Here is a 27,764-nt window from a genome sequence, read left to right on the forward strand (position 1 = left end):
GCAGGCAGGATGGAGAGGATGCTGAGATGCTCTACCTGGATCTATGTCAGGACTCAAGAACCTTCCCCGGCTGCTGGGAGTGCTCTCAGCAATTGGCCCTTTGGGAGTAGCTTCTGCTACGGAGAGCAGGCTGGTCCAGGCCTGACTGATGGAAGGGTATGGAACCCAGCCTTCTGGCCCCAAATCACAGCTCTGGAAGGTCACCTTCAGAACTCCCTGCAAGGATTGGCTGAAATCTCTGATGCAACGATATTGTGGTTCAGGCTTTCTCTGGACTGCTCTCCCTCCCCTCCCCAAGACCAATCCCAGATCAACCTCTGCCACTTGTCTCAGGTCTCAAGGTAGGCTTCCTGGGGGCACCTGGCTGGCAATGGCCAGCAAAGGTGGGAGAAATTCTAAGCAAATCAAGCAATAGACAACAGCCAGTGAAGTCAACTCCACTTTTTAATATTGTAACCATAATGCAAACAGGCATAAGTAGACTTTTGTTGAATTCCATCAAGTTAGAAGATGAGGACAATGCAGAAGGAGAGCATGCGGTGAACACAGCTTGGACAACCTCGCGAGGAGCGTTGGGGCGGGCATCGGTCCTCGGAGGAAGGTGCCAGAGCGCACGGGACACTAGGCAGACATTAGCAGCATCGAGAGCTCAGAGGTAGGGGGACGTCCGAGTTTCTGACAGCGTGTGTGTGGTGACATGCGACACCCGGTCTGCCCACCTCCCTGGCTCCTCAACCCCGAATGGAAACCCACTGGTACAGCATGGAGGGGCGGCCACCTGCATGTTCTCTCTCTCTCTCTCTCTCTCTCTCTCTCTCTCTTTCTCTCTCTGCCTTCCAGGAAACCACTGCTGAGCCCTGAGTGGTCCTATGATCACAAGACAGCACGACATAAGGAAAACAGGGTGGAGGCAGGGTACATGGCATCGGGCCTCTCTGGGTCATAATTAAAGCGATGCCAAGGGCACAGCATCTTGCCAAAATGAAACCATCCTTCTGTCTTGGGAGGGAATTTGTGAAACCACTTTTTCACCCTCCCCCCCTCCCCCCCTCCCCCACCAATCCTTGGAGTCTCAGATAATGGAAACAAAGCCATCGGGCTGAGGGCTGCTTTGCTGACTCCAGAAGTTCCCTGATGCAAAGGTCTGGGGCAGCCAGGAGAGATTCTTTTGCCCCCTGGGGACATCTGACAATGCCTGAAGACCTATTTGGTTGTCACATTTGGTGGGGGTGTCACATTTGGTGGGGGTAGGGGGACTGCTACTGGCTTCTGGTGGGTGGTCGCCAGGGATGCCATTCAACATCCTGCATACAATGCACAGGGCAGCCTCCACCACAAAGAATTCTCCAGCCCCAAATGCCAATAGTACAAAGATTGGCTGACCCTGGACCACAATCAAGTCTGGGCACTTGGATGTCCTGGACTCATTTTCTAGAAGACTATGGAAAGCAGCATTTTAAGGCAGATTTGCTCCTGCATGCCAGGGCCACCTCCTTCAGAACAGTCTCTGTCCTGGACCAGACAGACATGCTTTGCTTCTTCAGAACCGTTCAGATCTTCCAGGACAAGACAAACTCATAAACAAACAAAGGTATATTTACCCCTGACCTCCTCCCTTGCATGTGGTTTTGACAGATATTAATAGAGAATCGATTCAAGACCCATCCATGTTCTGGGGGTGAGAGTTTACTTAGGTCCTCAAGTAGGTTTGAGACTCCTCAGGGTTTGGGGAGAGGCAGCTTTGGCCACTAGGTGGAGACCTGGGGTGGATCGAGGACAGGTACATATGACAGAAATAGGAGAGACCAGGCTGGTGTCAGCCTCAAAAGGTCAGATTCAGGTTCGTGGGGACCATCTGTGTTGAGTTCTGGGGGGCAGGGACTCTCAGATCTATCTTCCATCATCCCAGCCCCTGGTCTATAATTCTTAAGCCAAACAGGACATTTGGATGCAGGAAACTTGACAAGGGCTGGGAGACATCAAGGAGTACACACAAGTCATACAGGATGCCTGGATGAATATTTCTTTCTCCTTGTCACCTGCAGGCAGTCTCAGATTAACCTGCCAATTCAAACAGAAGGCTTTGCTGGTAAGGTGGCGACGTGCTGGAGGTCAGGGCAGTGGAGACGTAAATATACAAGTCAATGGTGGGCTTAACACAAAATCTTAACCCCACAGTTCTCCTGAAGGCATGAATGGTCAGCGCTCTAGCGGTGGAGGGGCCCAGACATCTGGCTTGCCCATCCTGGCAGAGAGACAGTTTGCCTGTGATCTGGGTCAGAAAATCTCACTTGTTTTGGACTTAGGGCAAAACCTGACCTCCTTTTCGAAGTCCAAAGCAGGTGGCTGCCTGAGAATGTGTTTGGCAAGAGAATCCTATATTCTAAGGCCAATGTCTAATTGGCCTGGGGTCGGTTTTCTTTCTGTGCATCTAGGCATGGCTGGACCTTGGAAGGATGTACCCTGTTGGCTGGTGGGTAAGCTGGCTATCATGTCAACAACTGCAAACTCATCTTTCCCTGAGGCTGCTTTTTCTCATGAGACTCCTTTCTCTGCCTAGAGGTAAGACTCTTGACTTTTTCATTTGTTTTCCTTCTCCACAACAGACAGGTCTCCAGGTCTTGCTGATCAGCCCCTGGAGTCACTGTATCACTACATCTGCCTTTTCCTTCCTTCCAGCCTTGGTTACTACAATAGTCTACAGATCAGCAGACCAGCTGTCCAGGCTCTGTGCTGCAGCCAGAATATTCTTTTCCAAGTACAACTCCAATTACCTTACTTTTCCTGTTTGAAAAACATTCCTAGGGATCCCCTGCTGCCTACCAAATAGTCCAAATTCCTTGACATGTGCTCACCTGTCCCTACCACCTGGTCCTTGCTCACCTTCCCAGCATCTGGCTCATCATCCTCAGCCTTCCAAAGCTGTGCCTGAAGCCAGCCTCGATTTACTGCAACACACTCCCATCTGCGCCTTTCCTCCCACTCTTCCTACTTCCTGGATATCTTATCTCCCTAAACCTGTAGGTGGAATCCACCCATTTCTTAAATCCCAGACATTTATGGCAATTCTAAGAATTGTGTGTCTACATACGAGATTCCAAATCATCTTTACAAACCGTACGCTCCACTGTGACTTCTGCATACAGGTATTGATGATATGGAAAAATAAAATTTGAAAGCTTCAGTGGGCCAGGACCTGGCTATTTTTTGGGCATTATCTCATTTAACCCACTTTGTTCTATAAGTGGATATAGAGACATGGGAAGGTTAAGTCACCAGCCCAGGGCTGTCTGAAGAAATGGGAAGTGGGGAGCGCAAGAGTTAGCATTTGGATGCAGGGCTGCTTCCAAAGGCTCCACTTTGGTGGATCTGAAGCATTTCCCTGAATGGAAAGGGTATCTGGCCATCTCCCTCCTTAGAAACCAAGCGGGAAAATCCTCCTCCTCTCAGGGAGTTTAATGACCTCTGCTCCTTTTGTAACACAAGGTGGGGCAATTGGATTCGTAGTGTGATGGGGTGGGGGGCATGGCCGTTTCAGCTTTTCCCCATTTTAGGGGATGTCTCCTTCCTTCTGGCCTAACTCACTTTTGTTAAATGGAGTTGGAACCACTGCAGGCCAGTCCTGGGGGAAGATGGACAAAAAGGTCTGTAATCTAGGTAACCCCCAAATGCCCAATCAATCCTATTTTTCTGCCCACTTGTTGTGAAACCAATTTTTGTGACAGATTTGGCTACTGGGAACTGACGTAAAAAACCACCACCAGAGGGCAGCATTGGCCCACTGTGGATCAGAGCTAACCCCTAAATCAAGATTTCACACTCTGCCCCTTTGATAGGCTCCTTACAGGGAGGCTGTTCATAACAGGGATTCTGGCAAATGAGAGAAATACATCAGACCAGAATCTTCCAGCGGGGAGTCCTGAAGTGGCTTGTGATGGGGGTTGAAAGGTGTTTACCTTAAAAACAAAAAATCCTTCTCGGAGAGAAGGATGCATCCAGGTTCTATAATCGCTGTGTCCGACTCCCTGATAGACAAGATGAGTTTCCAAGTGCCAGCCTGCTACTAGGGGCAGGGATGCATGAAGAAGGTGCTTGGCACACAGGAGTGCAGACGTGGTAACAGGGAAAACAGCTCAGCGTTGGGGGGTGGGGATCCCAAGATCCCAAGAGGGAGGGGGGCTGCCCCAGAGGGTGGAGAAGAAAGGCCAGGTCTAGCTTGTCCTTTGCCTTTAGGAATCTTGGAGGTTGTCTCCTCCTGGGGACACCTCTTTGGCACCCTGTGTCCCAAGGCCCTTCCAGAGAGGGCCAGTGCCCTTTCTCTTTGGCAGCCCCCTAAACGGAGCATCAGGAAATACCCATTGTGCCATATAGAAAGGCAATGTGTCTCTCTGTAGGACAAAACATAATACAACAGAACAGAAGAACATACAGGGTGGCAGGCTTCCCCTCCAGGAAGGCTTCCCCTTTACCCTGGGGGTGGAGGGGGGGCAGGGCAGGCCCCTCCAGGAATTTCGTGGCTCCCTCCAGGCCTGTCATTGATTCTGAGCACTTCCAGGTAGAGAGGGACCCTCCCAGCTCATTCACTGGGACAGGCAACCTGCTGAGGACAAACTGCAACTGACTGATTCTCGCTGAAGACTGTGATGCCCATTTTGGATGGGAGTCAAGGCTCAATTTATTTGTCAAAATTATTTGATCAGGCTAGAGACTTGGGGGATCACTTTTAGAAGGCCAAGGGCATGAGGACCAGGCCACTGTGGGTTGTGGTCCTGTAAAAGAAGCCCTGTTGGTGCCTCATGGTGGCTTCCTTCTCCAACCTATCCGCGTTAGTGGGCTTCTATTATTTCCTTCCTAGGGTAGAAGGGTGAGTCTTTGGGGCATTTGGGGCAATAACAAAATAGCAATGATACTCTTCCTTGATATTGTTTCCAGTCTCTACCACTTTAAAAATCTGATCTCTTCCTACTGTTTTAGCTTCATCACATCACGAGGGGAAACTGAGGAAAAGTAACCTGTCCAAAGTCACCTGGTGGCAAAGATGGGACAATTCTTATTTCCCACATATTCTCTTGGAGATTACTTCTCCGGTTTTCTGGGTGGGATTGTCTGGGGAGGGCCAAATCAGGTGATCCCATCTGGGGCAGGGTTAGGGTTGCAGAGGAGGTGTGCTTAATCCACCAGACGGGTTGGTTTCCCAGCAAGGGCTCTGCTAACCGGTGCCAGAATCTAAATGCAAGCAATTCTGTGAGCCCCCTTTTGATGGAGGCTCCCTCCTTAATCATCACGCTGGCCTTGCCCTGCCCTTTGTAACCAGGACAAGTGTTTCGGGGACACGACGAGCATAGATAATAATTATGGACGCGTGAAGAGCTAGGGCACGGTTCCTGGCACTGAGAGTCTGCAGGGAACACACTTACACAGGCAGATGGAGGCCCAGGCCTGTCACACGCACGCACACCTGTGCACACACACCCACACACACATGCGTGCACGCGATCAGGACGTCATCATAAAAAAGGATAAAGGGAGGCTTCAGCAGCAGATAGACTGGCTCAGAAGACTCTCCTGACCAGTCCCTGCAGCCTCCTCCCAGAAAACAAGCCCTAACACGAGCAACGGCCATGTTCCAGTGATTTCATGCACCGGTGATTTGCCCTTGTTGGGAAGAGGGTGAGGGGGAATTAGTTTTGTAAGAGCCACTGTGGATTATAAAGGCATTGCATTGCAGCAGGAAAACTCAAGGAGAAAACCCAAGGGGGCCAAGGAAATCACTGAGGGGCGAGGACCCAGAAGAGGAAAAACCACAGCGACAGGACGAGAAGGACAGCTGGGGGCCACATGGGGTCCCATAGGGAAGGTTCAGCAGTGTCCACACTTATAAAACCTGCAGCCGTCCCGCCGGGGCGCATGGGACGGCCCCCCTGCCAGTCGTCTGGGCAAGAGGATCCAATTAGGAGCTGAAAACCCTGCAGGAAGACAGGGAGGGGGAGGGAGTTAGTGCCATGGAAGCAAAGCTGCTTTGTGTCCTTACAGAGCCCCAGAGAAGCCACTAAAGCCCTGGGCACAGGGGCTTCACTGCCACTTCCTCTGCAGGCCTTGCACCTGGGACAGCACCTGACCCCTAGCTGGTGCTCGTCTTGAACGAATGGGCAAGCTAATGAATGAATGAATGAGTGCTTGCTCACCAGCACAAGTGACCCGGAAGAGAGGCAATGACAGCCAAAGGAGTTGGAATCTTAAAGGCAGTAAAGTCAGCCTACTGGATCCAAAATATGTTTTCAAGACTGCTGTGTCATCATCATATGGTGTAAAAATGCAACTGCTTAAGAGATGGGGTGTCGGGGGCACCTGGGTGGCTCGGTGGTTGAACATCTGTCTTTGGCTCAGAGTGTGATCCTGGAGTCCTGAGATCAAGTCTCGCATTGGGCTTTCCATGGGGAGCCTGCTTCTCCCTCTGCCTATGTCTTGGCCTCTCTGTGTGTTTCTCCCGAATAAATAAAATCTTAAAAAAAAGAAATGAGGTGTCTTCCCTATGCTACTGAAAATAAGACAATCCAATTCCTACCTAATTTAACATAAGGGGCACACAGTGGTGGTTTGGGGGCACTCTGGGGCGGGCATGGAGTGAGGGGCATTACAATCGTGGTTCAGAGGTCAGGGCAATAAGGTGAGGTTTAATAAGCGAGACTCAATCCAGTCTTGTGGTACCTCAGACTGTTTCCAGCAATTTCTAGAAGACCAGTGAGACGGTAAAAGTAATACCAATTGGGATTTGCGTGGATGAGAATGCTTGGGGCAATTTGGGGGTGTGTGGGAGGTGGTGTAAATGCTGGGAGCCCTGGCCAGGAATATACCTTTCTGGAGGCTGGAGCTGTTATTCCACTAGGGGGTGCCCCAGGCAGATGCAGGCATCCAAAGCCAGGGTTCCCATACTTGGAGGGGCCTCAGAATTCCCTGGAGGGCTCCTTAAAACATAAACCTAGGGCACCTGGGTGGCTCAGTTGTTGAGTGTCTGCCTTTGGTTCAGGTCATGATCCTGGGGTCCTGGGATTGAGTCCTCCATCAGGCTCCTGGCAGGGAGCCTGCTTCTCCCTCTGCCTGTGTCTCTGCCTCTCTCTGTGTCTCTCATGAATAAATAAATAAAATCTTAAAAAAAAAAACAAGCCTTGGTTCTCACTTGAGTTTCAGAGTCAGCAGGTCTGGGGTAGCCTGGGAATTTGCATTTGTAGTTTGCTCCCCACTGTGGGAAAGTCAGGGCAGATGAAACCAGACATCCCCCCCGCCACAACACCCCCATCAGGACTAGGAAGAGAGGGCTCTACCCACCCCTCCCCTTGGGGATGGAGCCAGCTTACTCATCGGTGTCTTTTTTGCTCTCTTCAATGAAGGCAATGGATTCAGATCTAAGGCGGTTGGTCACTTCATACGTTCGGAGGGTGACCCCGAAAATATCCTCATGGTACCGGTTGTCATCCTGGAGGACAGAAACAGCCCTCAAATGCCAGCCAAAGGCAGGAGAGGGGCAGATATACTGACACCCTGGAGTGGAATGTCCTTAAAGAAGATGAGTTCTAAGCAAACAAGATGTAACCCAGTGGCTCCTGGAGGACCTCTGGCGTCCTAGACTGTGCTTCACAAAACCCTGTGTTCTCTAGGGCATGGGGTCTCACCACCCCAGTGGCAAAGAACATTTCAGTTCACATCTGAGCTGGCAAACCTTGGACAAACTTTTGTGCAGTGTGCAGCCTGTACAACTGCACAGGACAGTGCTGCAGCTTGGTTCTGGGGGCAGGAAAAGTTGGTAGGATGGTTTCCACCTGCTTGTTATTTTCACACACCACAGGCCCCACCCATATTTAATACGTGCGCCTGCCCACCCAGCACCCAATCATCCTCCTCCCTTAACTATGGTTTGGGACCACAGGCATCCTCTACCCTGAGCCATAAATGGGAAATTGGGAGCAGGCAGGGATGTCATCATGGTTCCTCGAACCACAGACAGGTGGGGTGAGGAAGAGGCGACAGGAATGGGCTGCTGAGCCTGTCACTCACCCTCAGCCTGCTGATGAACACGCCTGCATCCTCTACCGAGAGTTTCCCCTGCTGGGTCATGATGCGCTGGATGGCTTTGAGGACATCAGCGGCCATGGTGACGTCCCCGCAGACATAGATGTGGCCCCCTTGCTCCTTCAGGGCTCGGTACACAGGTTCTGCTAGCTGCTCCTGCAGGATGTCCTGCACATACTTCTGCAGGGAGCAGGAAGATGCATGAGAAGGAGGTGGGTCCTGGGGAGACACTCCCCCAGGAGAGCAGAGCCCGACACAGGCGACCCTGGGGGACTGGGAGGACAGTGAGCAAGAGAGGGAAAGGCGATCCCAGGGTGTATGAAGGAGCTGCTCCCCGAGCTGGAGCTCAGCTGTGCTGAGGACCCTCCAGGGGGCCATGCGGAACACATCCCAGAGCCAGAACCTGGAGAAGCAGAGAGTGGGACACGATCGACCTGCTCCCCTGGCCAGTGGGCAGCGGTCACCCACGGTCACCCACGGGGTGTGAACACCTGTACTCCGCCAGGTGTGGGGTTCGTTACTGCGGGCATCCTATGCTGGGGTGCCAGAGCATCCCCAGGGCAAACAGCAAGAGACGGGGGAGGGGACGGGCTGCCTGTTGACACCCGCACAAAGCCAGCTGCCACAGCAAGTGACACGGGAGCTAAGAGAGCGTGGGGCGGGCACAGGGAAGTCCAATACAGCCTCCAGGGCGGTTTGCCTTATTGGTTGAGGATGCCTTTCAGTTGTCCAGGAAACTGCCCCAGAGTGAGGTTGACATGCAGCTGGGATGTCCCAGCATGGGTGTCTTGCTTCTTAAAACACTGGTGTACTTGCACATCAGTCATCAAACAGCTGTTGCCCAGACCCGCTGAGTTCCTGCCCCACCCCAGTTGTCCAGGCCCCTTTCCTGGGACCCCCTGGGTCTCCCCCCAACATCCAGTAGGAACACGCTCCAGTCCCATGGCCTGTGTCTATTCTGACTCGGAGTACCTCTTGTGGACTGCTGAGTGTTTTTTTTTTTTTAATTCCTATTTTTAAAATGTTTTTATTTTGGTAAAATACGCATAGCATATCATTTAACATGTAACCATTTTCAGGTGAACACTTTGTGCACCACTATCTTGTGGAACCATCACCCTATCTCTTTCTAGAACTCATTCATTACCCCAAAAGGAAACTCTGTACCCACGAGCAGTCACTTCCTGTTCTCCTGTCCCCAAAGCCCCTGGTAACCACAGATCTGCTTCCTGTCCCTATAGATTTGGCTGTTCTGGATATTTCACCTAAGTGGCATCATATAACATGGGCTGTTAGATATTTTAAATCAATATTTTTATGCTTGAGCAATGTCCCGGAGGAGAATTCAGAATACGTGTGGGGGTGTCTGGAGGTGGGAGGTGCATGTGTGTACAAGTGTGTGTGTGTGTGTGTGTGTGTGTGTGTGTGTGTGTGTGTTGGGCTGGGGTGCAGGAGCTGTGAATGGGCCAAGGGTTACCTTTGGTTTGTCTGGCTCCCGGGAGTAGGCCGTGTACAGTTCTCTGAAGACCCCCTTGTTCTTGGCCTGTAGAGTCTCCTCCCTGTAGATGTGGTCTATCTTGGACTGCCGGCACCCGAACACCAGGACCATGGGGCACGGACTCATTCCTGGGGACCAGGGAGATCTCATGTCACTGACAGCTCTGATGTCCGATTTGGGGGAGGTGGCTGGTGGTGCCAGGGGAGGGGTGCTGGGAACCTCAGTGTGTGCCACATAGAGGCATCTGAACACTGGGACAGGTGGGTGTATGTACTTGTACACACACCCGTGTAGACACACACACACGCACACACACACACGCACACATGCACGCACCTGCACACACTGAAAGAAGTAGGTGTTCAGGTTTTAGCAGACCCCCTTTCTCTGGATCTCAGTCTTTCCTTTGCTCCCCATTCCCCTGTCCTGGCTAGTTAGCAGCCCCTACCACTGGGTAATGCTAAAAGCCCAGTCTGTGGGGCCATACTACCCGGGTTCAAATTCCAGCTTTGTGTGATGATGAGCAACTTGACTTTCTATGTGTGTATTTCCCTAGGTACAAAATAGAAGTAATAATAGCATCCACCTCCTAGGGTTACTTCAAGAAGTAAAACATTACAGCCCAGCGAATATATACAGTGAATCCTTTATCAATATTAGCTCTTCCACCAGAATGATTGGGCCATGGGGGCAGTTTTTTTTTTTTAAGTTGTTTCTCTGTCTTGTTCAATACTATCCCTTGGCACCCACAATAGTATTTGGTGTTTACTAGATACTCAATAAATCCCTGCTTAATAGATGCCACAACTGTGGGTTTCTTTCCCCTCCCAAAACTGATCTGTTGTGTCTCTCACAGCAAAGCCTGCTCTTGAATATAACAACCTTTGTGACAATCCCTTAAATGTACATACATTTGATAAGGCTTAATGTTTACTCTTCTAGAGCTGTCTGAATTTTCAGATGGGTCCTATCTTAAGAAAGAAGTGTCTTCTGGGGATGGAATTTCAAGCCCTTAGAACAAGCTGTGTGGGAGATTTGTTTGGATAGGTCCTTTGAAGTATAACCATGAACCTCACCTCTGGGTCGGGTCATATTATGATCTCCCTGACCTCCCCCAGGCAGTGACGCAGTGGAGAGGGAACTCTATCATTCCTCCAGGAGGTTGAGACACAGGCAGTCTCTCCAGGTTCAGGCAGGGTGGAAATCACCTAGCTGCTGAACTGTGACCCACCTTTGTGTTGGATATCAAATTGCCGCTGCTGCCAGAAGCTTCGGAAAGGGGCGATGCCAGTGCCTGGGCCAATGAGGATACAGGGCACTTGGGGATTTCGGGGCAGGTGGAAGCTGGGTGCTCTGGACAGGAAAGAGAGAATCAGAAGGCTTGCTGAGCTCAAATCTGATCAAAGGTGGTTAGGCCTTGGGTGTAGACCAGATGGCTGTCTTGGTGATAAGGTGGGATGGTGTTCTTCAGCTGGGGATCAGGTGCCCCTTATCAGAGTGGGCGGTCTCACAGGTTTGGGGACTTCTCTAAACAGGAGCTCCTCAGAGCCCGGCTACCACTCCAATTCCCAATTTTCCTCATTGCTGAGCTAAGCCACACAGGGCAGTGGGATTGATTTAACTCAGGGTTTCCTGAAGTCAGCACTACTGACATACTTCTCTGCTGTGGGGGGTGTCCTGTGCATTGTAGGATATTGAGCAGCACCCCTGGTCTCTAACTACTAAATGCCAGGAGCACCCTCCAGCCGTGACAAACAATAATCTCTGCAGGCTTTGCCACAAGTGCTCTGAGGGGGAAAACCAGCTCCTGCTGAGAAACCAGATTCGGCCACCAATGAGATCTCCTAAATCAGGGAACAGACTTCAGTGTACACCGGGTGGTGTTAAGAGTGCAGATTCTTGGGCATGAAGCAAGTCTGGGCTCAGTATACCATATTTTTGAAGCACCACCGGGGATTCTGATGCTCATGATACATGGACCATCCTATGAAGATTCCACTCTCAATAGCTGAGAAAAATCACTGGTCAAGGTCACTGTTTGGTACAGAAGTCAATGGTTGACAAAGCAGGAATCTCCAGAGCCTATGAGCTCAGGTATACCCTTCATTGTGAATGATTTTTGAGTTGTAATTTTTATTTGATGGCAGTAAGAACACTTAAATGAAACCTACCCTCTTAACAACATTTTTAAGTGCATGATACAGTGCTGGTAATCACAGATAGGAATGTCCTTTAAAACTGAATTTGGGGGGCCCCTGGGTGGCTCAGCCGGTTAAGCGTCTGCCTTTGGCTCAGGTCATGATCTCAGGGTCCTGGGATTGAACCCCGTGTTGGGCTCCCTGCTCAGCGGGGAGCCTGCTTCTCCCTCTTCCTCTGCCGCTCCCCCCCTGCTCCTGCTTGGGCATGCATGTTCTGTCTTAAATAAATAAATAAATAAATAAATAAATAAATAAATAAAATCTTAAAAAAAAATCCAACCAACTGAATTTGGGAGGAACTGCTCTGATGGATGGGGGACGAGGGTTTGGATCTTTCTCATCTCCAAGAAAGTGGAAACAGAGTGGCTGGTAGACAGTGGATAGTATTTCCACCAGTCTGCAGATTTCAGGAAAGCTGATGTGGCATTTTTGCCCATTGTAGATGCTGCTGTTGCCCCAGCATCTAGCACAGTGCTTGCACTTGATAAATATTCATTGCACTGACCTGACTTTGACTAACGGGCTTGCTTCGCTTCTGCTGTGTTGCCCATCCCACAATCCCATTTACTTAACAGCTTGGAGGGATACAGAGTGTTGATCTTGCTTCTGACTCAGCCATATCTCCAGAACCCTGGAGGCTGGTCCACCCAGTCCAACTCAGGACATCAGTATGCAGATTTGGGACAACTGCTTATTTCTCTTCATTTGCCACTCACCCTCTCACGAAACATGGGACCACTTCGTCAGCCTGTATCCGGTTGAGCCAGGAGGAGCACACGCCGTGGTGAATTGGTCCTTCTCCATCTAGCAGAATAACCGAGGTGGTCTGGTGTGCCAACTCCCTGTCACTGCCCCCCACCCCCCCCTCCAGGGCAGAAGGCTCACAGCCCCATGCCACAAGTCTCTGCCTTGGAAGTCCTTGTCTGGATCCCTTCCCCTGAAGGGGAAGAGGGAATGGTATAGTTGGGGTGAGCTCACAGCTGTGAAACTGCCCAGGGTTCCTGTGGGTACCGGTGGGTAGGATTCAGACCCTGCTCACTGAAAAGGTCCAGGTCAGTGTGCTCTGGGTGGCTTCCCAGGATCCTGGTCTCAGAGCTCTCTCAGGCACTGTGCATTTTAATTGCTTTATCAGGGAGGGAAAATATGGGAGAGAAAGGGTAGGGTATCTGACTATCCTACAACCAGCGGGACTTCAGGCAGCAGAGAGCTCTGTCCTCCGAGGGATGGGTAGGCATGGCTTGTTCCAGTTGCTGCTTTGGCAGGGGTGGAGGGCTGAGGAGGGGATGAAGGTAGTAAAAGGGCTCTCAGGCTTTGGGAGTAGAGGAGGCTTTCAAGGGCATATCCTCCCTCCTTCCTAATTCTGCACAGGGTTGGCTCTGCCAAAGGGGACAGTTTGCCTGTCCTGCTTCTTCTCCTAGTTCCTGTCTTCGGGGTGGGTCACCTCCTGGGAATTTGGGATTGGGCAGTCCTGCAGAGGTCCCTGGGGGCAAATGCAGATGCCCAAGGCTCTGCCAGCGCCTCTGCCTACCTCCGGTGCGATAGGAGACAATGGCCACGGTGAGGTGCACCTCATCTGGATACATGTCTGGGGAGGAGCTGATGGAATAGTAGCGGGGCTGCAGCAGCGACAGCTGGGTTAGGAGCAGGGTGGAAGGCATCTGGATGGACGGGAACTCCTCCAGCACCTCCACGATGGTGGGGTTCTTACCCCATTTCCATTCCTCGTACTCCTGTAAACCCTGTCCAAGAAGAGGGACACAGAACTTGCACCCCACCCCTGGTACATTCCCAGTGAGGGCATCAGAACATCCAGGGATGAAGGTAAGTAGTAACGATGATACCCAGCACTTACACAGTAATGACTCCATGTTAGGTTTTAATTCTTACAATGACCTTATGAAATAAATATGACTGTTATCCCTATTTTATAGCTGAGGAAACTGACAAATACAGAGGCTCTTTGACTTTGAGGCAGTGATTCTGGGTTTTGAATCTAGATTGGGGGCTGGCAAACTTTTTAGCCCAAAAGGTAAATGTAGCTTACTACCTGTTTTGTAGGGCCCATTAGCTAAGAGTTGTTTTTACACAGTTTAAATTGTTGAGGGAGGGATAGGGATACAAAGGAGGATACTATTTCACGGCAAAGAATGAGATATGAAATGTGAATTTCTGTGCCCACAAGTAAGATTTGATTGGAACCCAGCCACAACTACTCGGGTATTGTCTATGCTATGGGCTTATAATGGTAGAAGTTAATGGTTGTGATGCAGACCTCATGGACTACGAGCCTAAAATATTTACTACCAGGCTCTTTATGGAAAACGGTTGCTGACCCCTGCTCCAGGCAGTGTGGCCCTAGGATGTGTGCTCCTAACCATCATAGGTCCTGCCATATGTAAAGGTCAAGAGAGAAGCACTATGGTGGGAGTCATGATTTGGTGGTATAGCATGCAGCCCTGTGATCTGTGAGTTTGCAGGGCTGGAGATGCATCTGCAGAGAGCATAGGTCAAGTTCAGGATGGTGAATGACAGCTCCAAAGGAACAGGTTAGGGTGTGGAGGACCAAGTTCAGGGGCTTGTGGACAGCAAAGTCCAGCTGTTACCAGGGAACGGAGGAACTCTCTGGGGCTCTGGAGTTATTTTTTCTACATCTCAGAAGCTGTTCTGGGCAGCCCCTGATTGCTTATAGGAGACTCAGATTTTGAGGAGAAAAGCATATTAAAAGTGTTCTTCAACAGATGAATGGATAAAGAAGATGTGGTCTCTATATACAATGGAATATTACCCAGCCATCAGAAAGGATGAATATCTGCCATTTACATCAAGGTGGATGGAACTGGAGGGTACTGAATGAAATAGGTCAATAAGAGAAAGAAAATTATCATATGGTTTCACTCATATGTGGAATATAAGAAATAGTGAGAGGGACCCTAAGGGAAGAAGGGAAACTGAGTGGGGAAAAATTAGAGAGGAAGACAAACCATGAGAGACTTCTGACTCTGGGAAACAAACAAAGGGTCGTAGAAGGGGAGGATGGTGAGGGGATGGGGTGACTGGGTGATGGGCACTAAGGAAGGCATGGGATGTGATAAGCACTGGGTGTTATACTGTATGTTGGCAAATTGAATTTAAAGAAAAAAAATGTGCACTGTATAACACAGCTTTCCCCCATGTCCCTAAAGATCATCCTTGGGATCCCTGGGTGGCGCAGCGGTTTGGCGCCTGCCTTTGGCCCAGGGCGCGATCCTGGAGACCCAGGATCGAATCCCACGTCAGGCTCCCGGTGCATGGAGCCTGCTTCTCCCTCTGCCTGTGTCTGCCTCTCTCTCTCTCTCTCTCTCTGTGTGTGTGTGACTATCATAAATAAATAAAAATTAAAAAAAAAAAAAAGATCATCCTTGCTTTGTTGAGGGCATGGTATCCTTGAGAACATGCCTCCCAGGTCTCAACCTCACTGACCTCTAGCTGTAGGTGTGCAATTAGCCAAAAGCCTCAGGAGCATTCACAGGAAAACAGGCATGGCTCACCCATGTTGGTGCTTCCTATAGCTGTGGCTGCAGTTCCAGATGCTTCCATTCATACTTCCTTCCCTCTCCTTCACTTGGGGTCAGACTTGTTGGAGGCCTGATGGTCCTCCCAGCCTTATCTGACTCTTGCCCATTTTTCCCTCACACAGGCTGGTTCCCTTAATAGAAATCTTCACTCATTTAATCCCACCTTGGAGTTCATGCACTTTAGAAGAAACGGGCTAACACATACAGTTTATCAAATTCTACTCGAAATCATCTCATGCAAACTGCAGTCTCGGATCCCTCTTCATAGTAGGCCCCCATTAATTAAAATGTTTTCCATTAATTAAATTTTTAAATTACATTTATACATGTACATTGTATACGAAGTTAAGCAATTCTGCAAAGCTTACAATGAAAATTAATGCTCCACTTCTCCAATCTGTTTTTCAACTCCCCAGAATGAACCACTTAAAACTCTTTAAATGTTCCTTTTGATGTTTGTTTTCTCATTTCTACGTACAGCTGACCCTTGAACAACATGGATTTGAACTGCGCAGGTCTACTTATTTGCAGATTTTCTTTCAACAAATATAATAGAGGACTCTAAATGAAATTTCTCTTCCTTATGAGTTTCTTAACGTTTTCTTTTCTCTAACTTACTTTATTGTAAGAATAAAACACACAAAATATGTGTTAATCAATTGTTTATATTATCTGTAAGGCTCCCGGTCAACAGTAGGCTGAATCAGTGGTTGAGTTCTGGGGGAGTTAAAAGTTATATGGATTTACTGCTGCACAGGGGGGTCATCACCCCTAACACCTGTGTTGTTCAGGGGCCAGCTGTAATAGGCATTCTTTGAATTAGCCTCTTCCTCTCTGCCCATCATTCGTCGCTCTCCTGGACAGCAGAAGAAAAGCTAAGCCATCCTGTGTGGGTGGCTTAATGGAGAGGAGCCCCCACTTGGAAAACTCTGGGTGGTCCTCCTGGGTAGGATTCTTACTGAGCAAGATTTTGTAGTGGCTTGGGGCAAGCAAGTCCCGGGTTTCAAAGCATGGATGGTAGAAATGTGTGATTTATTTTGCCATCAGAGGGCCTCCTATATCTTGCAAGTCCCACCAACAGCTCTTCTGCTTTGGGAAAGACCTCCCTCTAAAACAGGGCACTGTGGGATTCTTTATTTTCTTTGCCCTCCAAGCATGGGTTCAGTTGGAGCTAACGGAAGCTCAAGAGTTCCAAAAGAAGGAGGAACAAGAGTTAGAACAGTAATTTCTACTGGGCCAGAGAACTCTGAGATTCAACAGGGCTATCCTTGTTGTGCCAAACCTTAGTTAGAATGAGGGGAAATGGTGAGGACGAACCAAAATGGACTAGCCAGTAGGGTGATGACCAGCTGTAAACTAAAAATGGGCCACTCTTGCTCAACGCTGCCATCTGCTGGAAAACTGTTGTAATAGCTGTAGAGCTCTCCACTGACGGGGAGGTGAAAGGTGCCCCTGGGGCTGTAGGAGGCCAGACACCCACCTTGCTGAGGACCAGTAGACGCTGCTTCTCTTTCTCGCTGGTGGCCAGGGAGGCAAACTGTTGCAGCTGCAGTGGCGTTGGCGGCGTGGTGATGTCCAGGTAGTACTTGAAGGCCTGGAAGATGGTGCAGGGTGGGAGGCGGTGCTCATCTGTCCAGTTACTGATAACTCCTATGGAGGTACAATGGAGGTGAGGGGTGGATCAGGGAAGGAGAGTATGAGCTCCCAGGGCTTGGGTCCAAGTCAGGAAGGCCAGATTGGGTGGCCTAGGGCAGAGGATGGGGCCAGGTGAGCCAAGCAATCCCTTGGCTTGTCACCTTCCATGTTTCACCTCCAGACCCAGAGTTCTGGGGACCGTGTGATCACCTCATGAGTGCAAGGAGCATATCCAAAGTCAACTGAACAAATTAGTTCAAAAATTAAAATATAAGGCAATATTAAAATAGCATGAGACAGTCAGTCCTCTGGCATTCGATGCAGTGAGCCCCCCCACTGAGCATAAGCTATGAGTCTATTTTGGCTGTCTGCCCTCTAATGGTGTTGGCCTCTCCAAAACCTCTAAGTGGGATTCCAGCATTTAAAATTACAAACATGCCTAACACTTCGCTAGCACTTTCTATATGCCAAGTGCTATTCTCAGCACTTTATATTATTAACTCACTTAGTCCTCACAAACAATCTCAGGTGGTGGTGCTATTACTATCCCCATTTTGCAACTGAGAGAAATGGAAGCACAGAGAGGTCAAGGAAATTGCCCAAGGTCACACAGCTCACAGTGTGAAGTCAGGCATTCCTGCCCCAGACCTCGTTCTAACTACTACACTGTACTGCTTTGGTGTAATTTTCATCGGATATACAGTGTCTACTTTATCAGGGGCTCAACTCAAGAGAAAAAGTGCTGCTCCAACACGAAGGAAGAACTGGCTGGGTCAGATTTATTAATTCAAAGTGGTATGTCCCAAAGGACTTTTCAATAGGGCTTGGACCACGTGCTATTTTCACCTTCTGCTCTGACCGTACTCTAGCTCCTTTGTAAAGGGGACATGTTACCATATCACGGGCTGGTCAGGTAAGGTCACTGTGGTTTCTTGTACCTGAGCCCTGAGCTCACCTGTGCTGACTGAAACGAAGCGCTGAGACCCACTTGCATTTGAAAGTTTTCGAACAGAAAGGTCAAGGATGGTCACTGAAACAGACTGGGGCCTGATCTAATGAGGTCAGAAACAGGGTTCAACCTTGAGTGGGCCATGGAGCTGCATATAGTGTCCCTTGATTTTAAGAGGAGGGAGGGATATGCTTCAACTATTTATTCGGTGGGCAGAGAGGTGGGGGCAATGAAGGAAGGCAGAGTCCCCTTCCCCCCAAGGATGAGCTATTGGTGTCTTGGCATCATGGTCACTGGCTTAGCCAGTTGGGCCAAGGTTGTCAAGTCATGAGAAAGGAGGAGTCTTCAGTCTCCTAAGTTGGAGGTGACAGAGACCCACTCTCTTGCCTGGACTGGATATGGGGAAGAAGGATGGGTCTCCTCTTCCGCAGACACCCACTGCCTCCAGAACTCCCTGGAGAAGGGGAGGGCTCTTGGGAGGGGCCAGGTGGGGTGCCTGGTCTGCCTGCCCGCCTGCCCATAGTTAGTTAGTTACCCAGAGCCGTGTTGCGCTCCTCCAGTAGCTCCACCTTCACCAGCTGGTTGACAGGGGGTGCATCCTCTAGCCGTTCGATCAGGGCATTCACAAGGTCCTCGCGGTTGCCAGGAAAGACGCCCAGGTGGTCCCCAGGCTGGTACTGCAGCTCCTGATTCCCATTGGTGTGGAGACGCACGAAGATGGTTGATCGGCTGGAGGGAAAGGGGGATAGTCGGCTAAGAGTCACCAGCTACTGCCTCCTCTCTTTGCTCCTTTGTGTCTCCTTGTGGCTGCATTTCTCTCTTTTCATTCTCTGTGGGACCCTGGCCAATGAGACCTCTGCCCCCATCGTTCCACACCATGGTCTTTAGCATGATCACCCATGAACTCTTCAGTGCAAATCCAATGGCAAGTTCCAAGTGCTCATCCTGGTCAAGGAAGCAGCACTGGGCATAGCTGCTCACTTCCTCTTTCTCCACTCTCTTCTCCCAGGTTCTAGCACCCCAGGCTCTGCTGATCTTCTTTCTCTTGGTGGTCCCTTCTCATCTCCCCAGACTCTGGGCATTAGAGTACTCAGGGTTCAGTCCTCAGATTCCTTTTTTCTTTCTTTTTTTTTTTTTAAAGATTTTATTTATTTATTCATGAGAGACACAGAGAGAGAGAGGCAGAGACATAGGCAGAGATGTAGGCAATGGGAGAAGCAGGCTCCCTGCTGGGAGCCCGATGTGGGACTCAATCCCAGGACCCCGGGATCATGACCTGGGCCACAGGCAGACACTCAATCACTGAGCCACCCAGACATCCCAGATTCCTTGCTTTTCTATTTTCCTGAACCTGCCTTTCTCCATAGCACTTATGGGCGTCTTGCCCTCTTGAACAGTTTACATCATCATGTGGTTTATGGTCTGCCCTTCCCCGCCTACCAGCCCCACACAAGCTTCCAGGACAATGTATACTCCAGAGTGCAAGGGATCTGTCTCTTTTGTCCACTGCTCTATTCCTGGCAAGTAGGACAGTGCGTGGTACACAGCAGGTACTCAAGAAATATTTATTGGATGAAGGAACCTCAGACTCCTAGGGTTAACTGCTTGCCAGAACAAACTCTGTTCTCAGTACCAACTGGGGTTCTCCCAGGAATCACTATCCAATTGGAGCCAAGGTAGTGGAGTCCCCAGTCTCTGTGATGCCATCTCTCCTGGGAATCCCAAGCTCCACCCCACTCTAGTGTGTGTGTGTGCGTGTGTGTGTGTAGGGTGGGGGAAGGGTCCTCATATTACTGTATAAAGAGAAACACATTTGGTATTGGTTGTGCACAAATACCAATATAAATTTGAAAGATCTAAGGAGAAAACACACATGAACTTATTTATGTCCTGCCAAGTCCTCCTCTTTCCCACTGGTTATTGTATTTTCAGGGCAAGAGGCCTTTGCTAAGTGAAGGCTTCAAGAATGAATTCTTGGACTCTGATCATTCTAGTCTTTAAATGGAATGGATCTACTGCATTTTACACAATACCTGAGAACTTGGGGACTGGTTATACTTTGGTAAATCAGATTCTTTGTCCTCTTTGGGTTCCATCTTCATTTCTTTTTTTTTTTTTGAGATTTATTTATTCATAAGAGATACAGACAGAGAGGCAGAGACACAGGCAGAGGGAGAAGCAAGCTCCATGCAAGGAGCCCCATGTGGGACATGATCCTGGGACCCAGGAATCATGCCCTAAGCTGAAGGCAGATGCTCAACCGCTGAGGCACCCAGGTGTATCGTGCATTTCTTTTCTTTTTAAAAGATTTTTATTTATTTGAGAGAGAGAGAGAGAGAGAGAGAGAGAGAGAGAGAGAACATGCACACATGCTCATACAAGCAGGAGGAGGGGCAGAGAGAGGGAGAAGCAGACTCATTGCTGACCAGGGAGCCTGATGTGGGGCTTGATCCCAGGACCCTGATATCATGACCTGAGCCAAAGGCAGATGCTTAGCTGACTGAGCCACCCAAGTGCCCCCCCATCTGCATTTCAGATCTGCTTTTCTTCATTGCCAATTGGTTCTCAGTAGAGACACTTCATATTCAACACAAAGTTTCTACATTCTCCATGGTATGTAAATCAACACTTGAATAGATCAATGGGACTCGCTATATAAAGGAGTCTCTGGCACACCCAAGAACCCTTTTGTGCTACAAATAGCCACCGTTATTAAAAATAGTTGTGCTGGCACATTTAATTTTTTGCAAGTATTTTCTTGAAGCAAGGCACCCCTGTCCTTAGCACAGTGGCGGGAAATTGGTGGCAGAGATTGTGAAGGGTGTTGTCAGGATCTGGGGCCCCATTCTCCTTTCCTGGACAGATTTTGCTGTCTCTTGGGCCACTAATCTTGTCAGTTATACGGATTTGCATGACTGATTCTGCTCTGAGCTCATTGGTTTCCTGGTTCCTGGAGAGCAAAGACAACCATCGCCTCTTGCCAGCTCCGGGATGGGAATTAGCCAGCAGGGGGAGCTGTGGGGCCGCTAATTTCGGAGCCTCCTGCATCAACCACAGGAAGCCTTTCAAAGGCCCCCGAATCAATTCCCACTTTCTCCCAGATCATCACGATTTCTTTCAGAAGTATATTTGCCTACGTTCTTCTGGCCGGTACAAAATAGAAATGCGGAGGACCTGAACTTGCTGAGTTGGCTCACGCTCACAGGCACTTCCCCCAAGTCCTCTTGAATGTGACACAAGGTGGTCAGGAAGACAAGGGGCAGGAATACGAGGCAGCTGGCAGGTTAGCTAGGTGGCCCAGGCTCTGCTCGTGCTGGGAATTAAACCAAGGGGACTCTGCAAGCCTCTGATCAGACATGGCTTGCTGAGAACCCCAGCGCTGAATGGCTTCGTGGCCTCAGGACACCCTAATGGGCTGGTCTTTGAAGCTTTGTGGGGGAAACCAAATTCCCCTCTACCTTCTCTTGGTAGCACTAACCTAGAGACGAGGGCAGTCATCTGGGGGCCTCTCCATCCCCTCCTCCAGACTCCAGAAGCATAACACACACACACAGACACATACACACACAGGCATGTATGCTTGGCAGTGGTTCAATGACAGGTTCACAGATGAAACAACAGTCTGCTAATGTCTGGCATCAAATAATAAAAAAAAAGGCTAATGTTCATTCTTTAATGAAAAGAATAAACATTGTAAGTTTCATTCATTCAGCAAATTTGTACTGAGTGTTGGGCACTATTCTAGGCACTGGTGAGACACTGATGGGTCTGGGGTCTCATTCTCACTGAATGTCCTATTCTCATTGAGAAGCAACTTAAAAGGTCCCAGAGGAGTTGGTGATGTGGATGGGTGGGTGGTGATGGGCTAGGGCCAGTGGGCTGAGTGACCACCAGATAGGATGGTCCAGGGGACCTCTGTGGTGATGTGATACTTGAGCAGAGACATGAACAATGAGAGAAAGGGGACATGCAAAGATCTGTTTGGGAAGAGTGTTTGCATGTGCAAAAGCCCTGGGGTAGGAAAATGTGTGGCATGTTTTGGAGAAGGGAAAGAAGGCTGGAGTGTTTGGAGAGTGGTCAACATAGATGTGGGGGTAGGAGAAGGAGATCAGAGAGCTGGGAAGAGGCCAGATCATGAGGGCTTCATCATGACCTGTAACAGCAAGAAATTTGGAGGTCTCCTTAATCCAGTGGGAAGCCACTGAAGGGTGTGATGCTGTGCAGTGATAGGATTCAATTTCTGTTTTTCAAAGATTAGTCTGGCTGCTGTTTGGAAATGGATCTTTGAGAGAGAAGCCAAGAAACAAGGAGACAAGTTAGCATCTACTGTAGCCACTCATACCGTTGATGCACATGGCTTTGCTCAAGATGGTAGCTATAGGTCTGTGATGAAGTTGAACGTCAAGTCCCATAGGACCAGCTGAGGGCTGGATGTGCAGTGTAAGGGAGGCAGAGGAGGCAAAGAGGACTCTTGAGTTTTTGGCTTAAGCCAAATGTTGCTGTTCTCTGTCGAAATGGGGAAGGCTGGAGAGAAGGAACTTCATCCAAGGAGCAATGAGAATCAAGAGCCCCCCCCCCCCACCAAGAACCTTCCATTGTGATATCCCACCACCTCCACGATGCCCCAGCACTTGGGTCCCCCTCTGCATCTTTGCTCCTGCCAGCCTCTGTCTACATGTTCCTTCCCTGTTCTCATTCCCTTTCCAAAGCTTGCCCTGTGCTTCCCCTCCCCCTTCTGACATCTAGGACTTATGATCACCACACCCACTACCCATTACCACTTCATTATACTCTGGTCTGTATTGTTTGTGAATTGGTGTACCTAGAAAATGTACTTCCTGGCCAGGCAGCAACTGTGGTCACTTTTCTCTTTAGATGTGCAAGGATCACCCTCAGAAGGCTGTTTACTTCCTCTTAAGCACTTTGCTTGCAATTAAGGGTCTGGGAGGTGGGGAGTATTTTGTGATATCTCACTTATGGCCTCTTGGCCCAAACAGCCTGACTTTTGGCTGACTTGGGCAGGGGAAAATGAGAGAGAGTATCATGGTTTTTTGTTTTTTTTTTTTTAACTTGATTATCCCTTAAAACAAACCAACAACTTATAAAGCTGGAGACAGTAGTAAGCCTGAAAATAGGTTGTGCTAAACAGAGTGTGCTTCTAAAGAGAGAGAAAGAGATCTACATACAATTTGATCCTTTTTGTGCTAATTCATGACTGATTTTAATACTAGGTTCTAGTTCCTAACCTTGCTGAAATATTCTCTTGTAAATCACTCAATATAGAGTCAGCTGCCATTTCCAGAGGTGAGTGGGGGTTATTCTGGGATTTGGTCCAACTTAGCATCAGAACATTTGCAGAGGACCTTGCTTTTTATGTACTATGGTTTAGGGAGTAATTTCTGTGATTTGGTCTTTCACAGTTTGTTGCTAAAGGAAATTTCCAATGGATTCTTAATCTCTTTTCTTCCATGCTACTGAAGTCATCCCTTTCTATAGGGCAGAAATGGGAAGTAGGGGTGCATATTTCAGACACAGAGTCCCTCTCTTTATCAGAGATCCCTATGCTCCGAATGTTGCATTTAACTAATTATTCAAAGGGATTAATTTCCTAATCCATTTCTTTAATGTTTGGGGATCTAAGAGAGTACATGAGAGCCTGGGGGCTTCGTCCTGTTGATAATTCTATCAGAGGTTTGAAGTCCACGTAGAAAGCATGCATACTAAATTTGCAGGTGTCTGAAGCTGGGACGGATAAGGAAGAGTAACGAGAAAGTTTTGTGCACCTCGTCTTTAATACAGCAGCCTTGCAATGCTTTTGATGCCACCTGTGTAGCCATTCGGCATACTGACTTTGGAGTCGGAGAACCGAGTCTATGTGACCTTGAAAAAGTCACTTGCATTCTCTAATTGTCATTTTTCATATTTAAAACATCAATGATGGGGCACCTGGATAGCTTAGTCAGTTAAGCATCCAACTCTTGATTTTAGCTCAGGTCATGATTTCAGGGGTTGTGGGATCAAGCCCCACACTGGGCTCCACACTCAGTAGGGAGTCTGCTGGAGATTCTTTCCCTCTCCCTCTCTGCCCCTCCCCCCTAAAATACATAAACAAATCTTTAAAAAAATAAATAAAATGTTGATGATAGTGGTATCTACTTCCTGGGCTGATCAAGAGTTCTGGGAGATCCTGCACAGAGGGGATTTGAAACAGTACTTGGCCTACAGAAAGCACTAGATAAACATCAGCAACCCGTGTAGCCACTATTCTCATTTTACATAAGGAGACAAGGGCTCAGAGGACCTGAGTGACTTGCCCATGGTCACATAGCTGGTGTGCAGCAGAGCTGGGGTCAGAACCCATTGTCCAGTTCATGAGCCCACTCTGTGTACTAAAGAACGGAAATTTCAAAAGATCGTTGTGGGCTGTAGCTGAAAAGTGAAAAAAAAAAAAAAAAAAAAGAGATGCCATTCCATAGGGACCAATGCAAAGGACTTCATTAAAGCCAAAAATACTATTTACACAAGTTGAGGGATAGACAGACCTGGCTCAATCATCTTGAAAATAGCAGCAAGAGTGTAAGCTTAATGGGAGTGTGGCATGGCTGCCAGGACAATGCCTGCCATGTTGGTGGCATCAGTGTGTCTTGCTTAGGTTGGGGGGTGGCTAAAATAGCCTCAGTGCACGTGGCATCTATGACCGGTCCTCCACGGTGCTGTGACCAGGTCTGAGAATGACAAGTCCAGCAGGACAGAGTGTGTCCTTGTACTAAAGTGAAGAACTTGGGAAGCCGGGCCTTAGGAAGAGCAATTTGAAGGGATCAAAACCCAGGAGACATTGGTCAGTATCCTTGGCTATCAGCAGGTCTCTCATTTGGAAGAACTGAATTTGTTTTGAGTGTCACCAGAGATCAATATGAGGTGCTAGGAAGATGCCCTTTGGTTGTAGCAATATAAGATCATTTCTAACAATTAGGACTTTGAAACACAGAGTGGGTTGTTCTGTGAGGTAATGAACCTCCCATCATCCCAAAGGAATTTAAGCAGAGCCTGGGTGGCTAGTTTTCAAGATTCTATCGAATCACCCACATGGAGGAAATGTTCTCTGACTAGCATGCTCTGGTATGATGAACATTAGCAATTTGACAAGGGGGTGGTCTATATTCAAAATTCCTCATAAACCCCTTCCCTTTCTGCTTTCCATGATGATTATCAGCATCTCTTCTCTTGGTCCCTCTAGGTCAGAGAGCAGCAAAGAGGAAGCAGGAAAACCTCCATGCTATAAAGCAGCAAGGCGAGCTCAATGGCATTTGGAATGGTAATGGGATGCCAGTCCTGCGAGCCAACCAGGGCTCTTCCCTGATTGTGGGTGGCATCTGGAGAACAGAGGAGTAACCCCGAGCCAACCAAGGTGTTCCTACCTGGATTTAGGGCTCTGAAGGTTTTGACGGCTGAGGAGTCGAGCGGCTGAGACCCGCTTTTTGTGGACGTTGGATAGACCTGTGGGGAGAAACACAACAGGCTCCCTGAGATGGGGTTAAACCGTGGTCAGTGCAAACCTTCCAGCTTCTACTGACCCTGTCTTCACACTTCCACCGTCCTCTGGAGTGAAGTGAGGAGAGGAAAGAAAAGACATTGGGGTGGGGGGTGCTGTGGATAATGCAGAAGCAGCAGCAAAGCTGGTAAAGCTGAGTTGAGAAGAAGAGTTTCAGGGTAACATGCCACCCTGCTGGAGGGAGAAACATCCGGGCACAGGTCGACGGGGCATAGGGCCCTGGAAGCATATTTATTTTCAGAGGACTGTGGTCAAGGCAGACATGAGCAATGAAACCCACCTTCTCTCAGTACCTGTCAGGGAGGTGAGGGCTCCTGTCTTTCCTTCCCCTCCCAGCTCCACCCCCTTCACTATCCTGCGTGCCTCCCCAGGAAGGTGGTGAGGGGTACCCTGTGTAAGTTCTGGAGCTTCGGCCACATAGGTGAGGCGGAACTTGTTTCTCTTCCAGCTGCGGTCATTGCTGATGAGGGAGTTGTTGGCCTTTTCAATGTTGACATCATCTCCCACGCAGAACACATCACAGGCTGCCTGTGGCACACGCAGGGCTTTCAGTGGGTGACCTCTTTCAGTCAAGAGGGACTTTCCACCAACAGCTTCAAGTCATGGCATGTATTCCTCCATCCATCCATTCATCCACCCATCTGTCCATTCATCCCTCCAACCCTCCACCTACCTGCCCTCCTAGCCTTCTTCCTTCCCTCCAACTCTCCTTCCTTTCTTCTTCCTTCTTTTCTTCCCTTCTTCCTTCATCCCTCCTTCCATCTGTTCATCCAACCTTTCTTCTCCCCATCTACCCATCCTTCCTTCTTTCCTTCCTTCCATACTTATATCCACTCGCCTACTCATCCACCCATCTATCCATCCCATTACCTACCTGCCTCTCATCCATCAGTCTATCCACTAATCCATCCTATGCTTTTTGAATGCCTTTGATGCGCTGGACATATCATATTTACTAATTAACGACTTTAGGATTTAACCTCTATTTAATATGTAACTTTTATGTCATTTATTCCTAAAACCAGTATTTATAGAGGCCTAATATTAAACAAGAAAATAAATACCTTAGGGGAACCTGGGTGGCTCAGTTGGTTAAGCGTCTGTCTTCAGGTCAGGCTGTAATTTCAGGATCCTGGGATCAAGTCCCACATCGGGCTCCCTGCTCATTGGGGAGTTGGCTTCTTTCTCTCCCCCTACCCTTCCCTCCTGCTCATGCTCTCTTTCTCTCTCCCTCTCCCTCAAAGAAATAAATAAAAAGTTTTAAAAATTAAAATCTTGGGCAGCCCAGGTGGCTCAGCGGTTTAGCGCCGCCTTCAGCCCAGGGCGTGATCCTGGAGACCCCAGATTGAGTCCCGCGTCGGGCTCCCTGCATGGAGCCTGCTTTGCCCTCTGCCTGTGTTTCTGCCTCTCTCTCTCTGTCTCTCATTAATAAATAAAATCTTTAAAAAAATTAAAATCTTACAAAAGAGAAAAGAAACACCTTAGAACTTATCTTCCTCTAAAGATTCAATTACTTAAAAACTTTAAAAAAAATTTTTAATAAATTCAATTTGCCAACATATAGTATAACACCCAGTGCTCATCTCATTGTGTGCCCTCCTTAGTCATCTAGTTACCTTATCCTCCTACCCACCTCCCCTTCTACAACCCAATTACCTTGAAAGCAGAACATACTAAATGTTTGAACACCTGTGAAATTTTCTTATGTTTTTCTTTTGCAAGTGCATAAGTTCTCTGACTTTAATAGTCCTAAGAATTATTATTTGGAATTCAAGTTTTGGGATAAAAGCCATGGATAATTCAAAAGTTTTAAAAATTATTTATTTATTTGAGAGAGAGAGAGCAAAAGAGAGAGTGAGCACACGAACAAGGGGGGAGGGGCAGAGGGAGAAGGAGCGAGAGAATCTCAAGCAGACTCTGTGCTGAGCATGGAGCCTGATGTGGGGCTCGATCCCACATGACCTAAGATCATGACCTGAACCAAAACCAAGGGTGGGATGCTTAACTGACTGACCCACCTAGGTGCCCCAATTCAAGAGGTTTTTAAGGGTAGCTTTAACCATTTCTGTGGCTTTATGTTGATTTTCAGACAATCTAAATGTCCATCAACTGATGGATGGTTAAACAAAATATGATATATACAAACAATGGAATATTATTTGGCCATAAAAAGCAATGAAGTGCTGATATATACTATAATGTGGATGACCTTGAAAACAAGATGCTAAGTGAAATGAGCCAGTTTCAAAAGACCACATACTATGATTTCATTCATACAAAATATCCGGAATAGACGAATTTACAGAGACAG

At 48.6% G+C, this 27,764-nt stretch overlaps 1 protein-coding gene across 9 annotated transcripts in view; it reads right to left on the minus strand.

The window, feature by feature from the left end:
• Window positions 1-426: 426 nt before the first annotated feature.
• Window positions 427-27,764, minus strand: part of NOS1 (nitric oxide synthase 1) — a 180,033-nt gene continuing 152,695 nt past the window's right edge. For all 9 annotated transcript variants that reach the window (XM_072722934.1, XM_072722935.1, XM_072722933.1 and 6 more), the window contains 11 exons: window positions 25,843-25,981; window positions 25,320-25,398; window positions 18,437-18,630; window positions 16,798-16,967; window positions 13,292-13,502; window positions 12,480-12,567; window positions 10,797-10,918; window positions 9,545-9,693; window positions 8,053-8,247; window positions 7,356-7,474; window positions 427-5,966 (listed from right to left, as the gene is read on the minus strand). In XM_072722934.1, coding sequence (XP_072579035.1) covers window positions 5,951-5,966; window positions 7,356-7,474; window positions 8,053-8,247; window positions 9,545-9,693; window positions 10,797-10,918; window positions 12,480-12,567; window positions 13,292-13,502; window positions 16,798-16,967; window positions 18,437-18,630; window positions 25,320-25,398; window positions 25,843-25,981 — 1,482 coding nt within the window. In that variant the 3' untranslated portion in view covers window positions 427-5,950. The remainder of the gene's footprint in view (window positions 5,967-7,355; window positions 7,475-8,052; window positions 8,248-9,544; window positions 9,694-10,796; window positions 10,919-12,479; window positions 12,568-13,291; window positions 13,503-16,797; window positions 16,968-18,436; window positions 18,631-25,319; window positions 25,399-25,842; window positions 25,982-27,764) is intronic.

This window comes from Vulpes vulpes, chromosome 10 (genome assembly GCF_048418805.1).
Source record: "Vulpes vulpes isolate BD-2025 chromosome 10, VulVul3, whole genome shotgun sequence".
Taxonomy (NCBI): Eukaryota; Metazoa; Chordata; class Mammalia; order Carnivora; family Canidae; genus Vulpes; species Vulpes vulpes.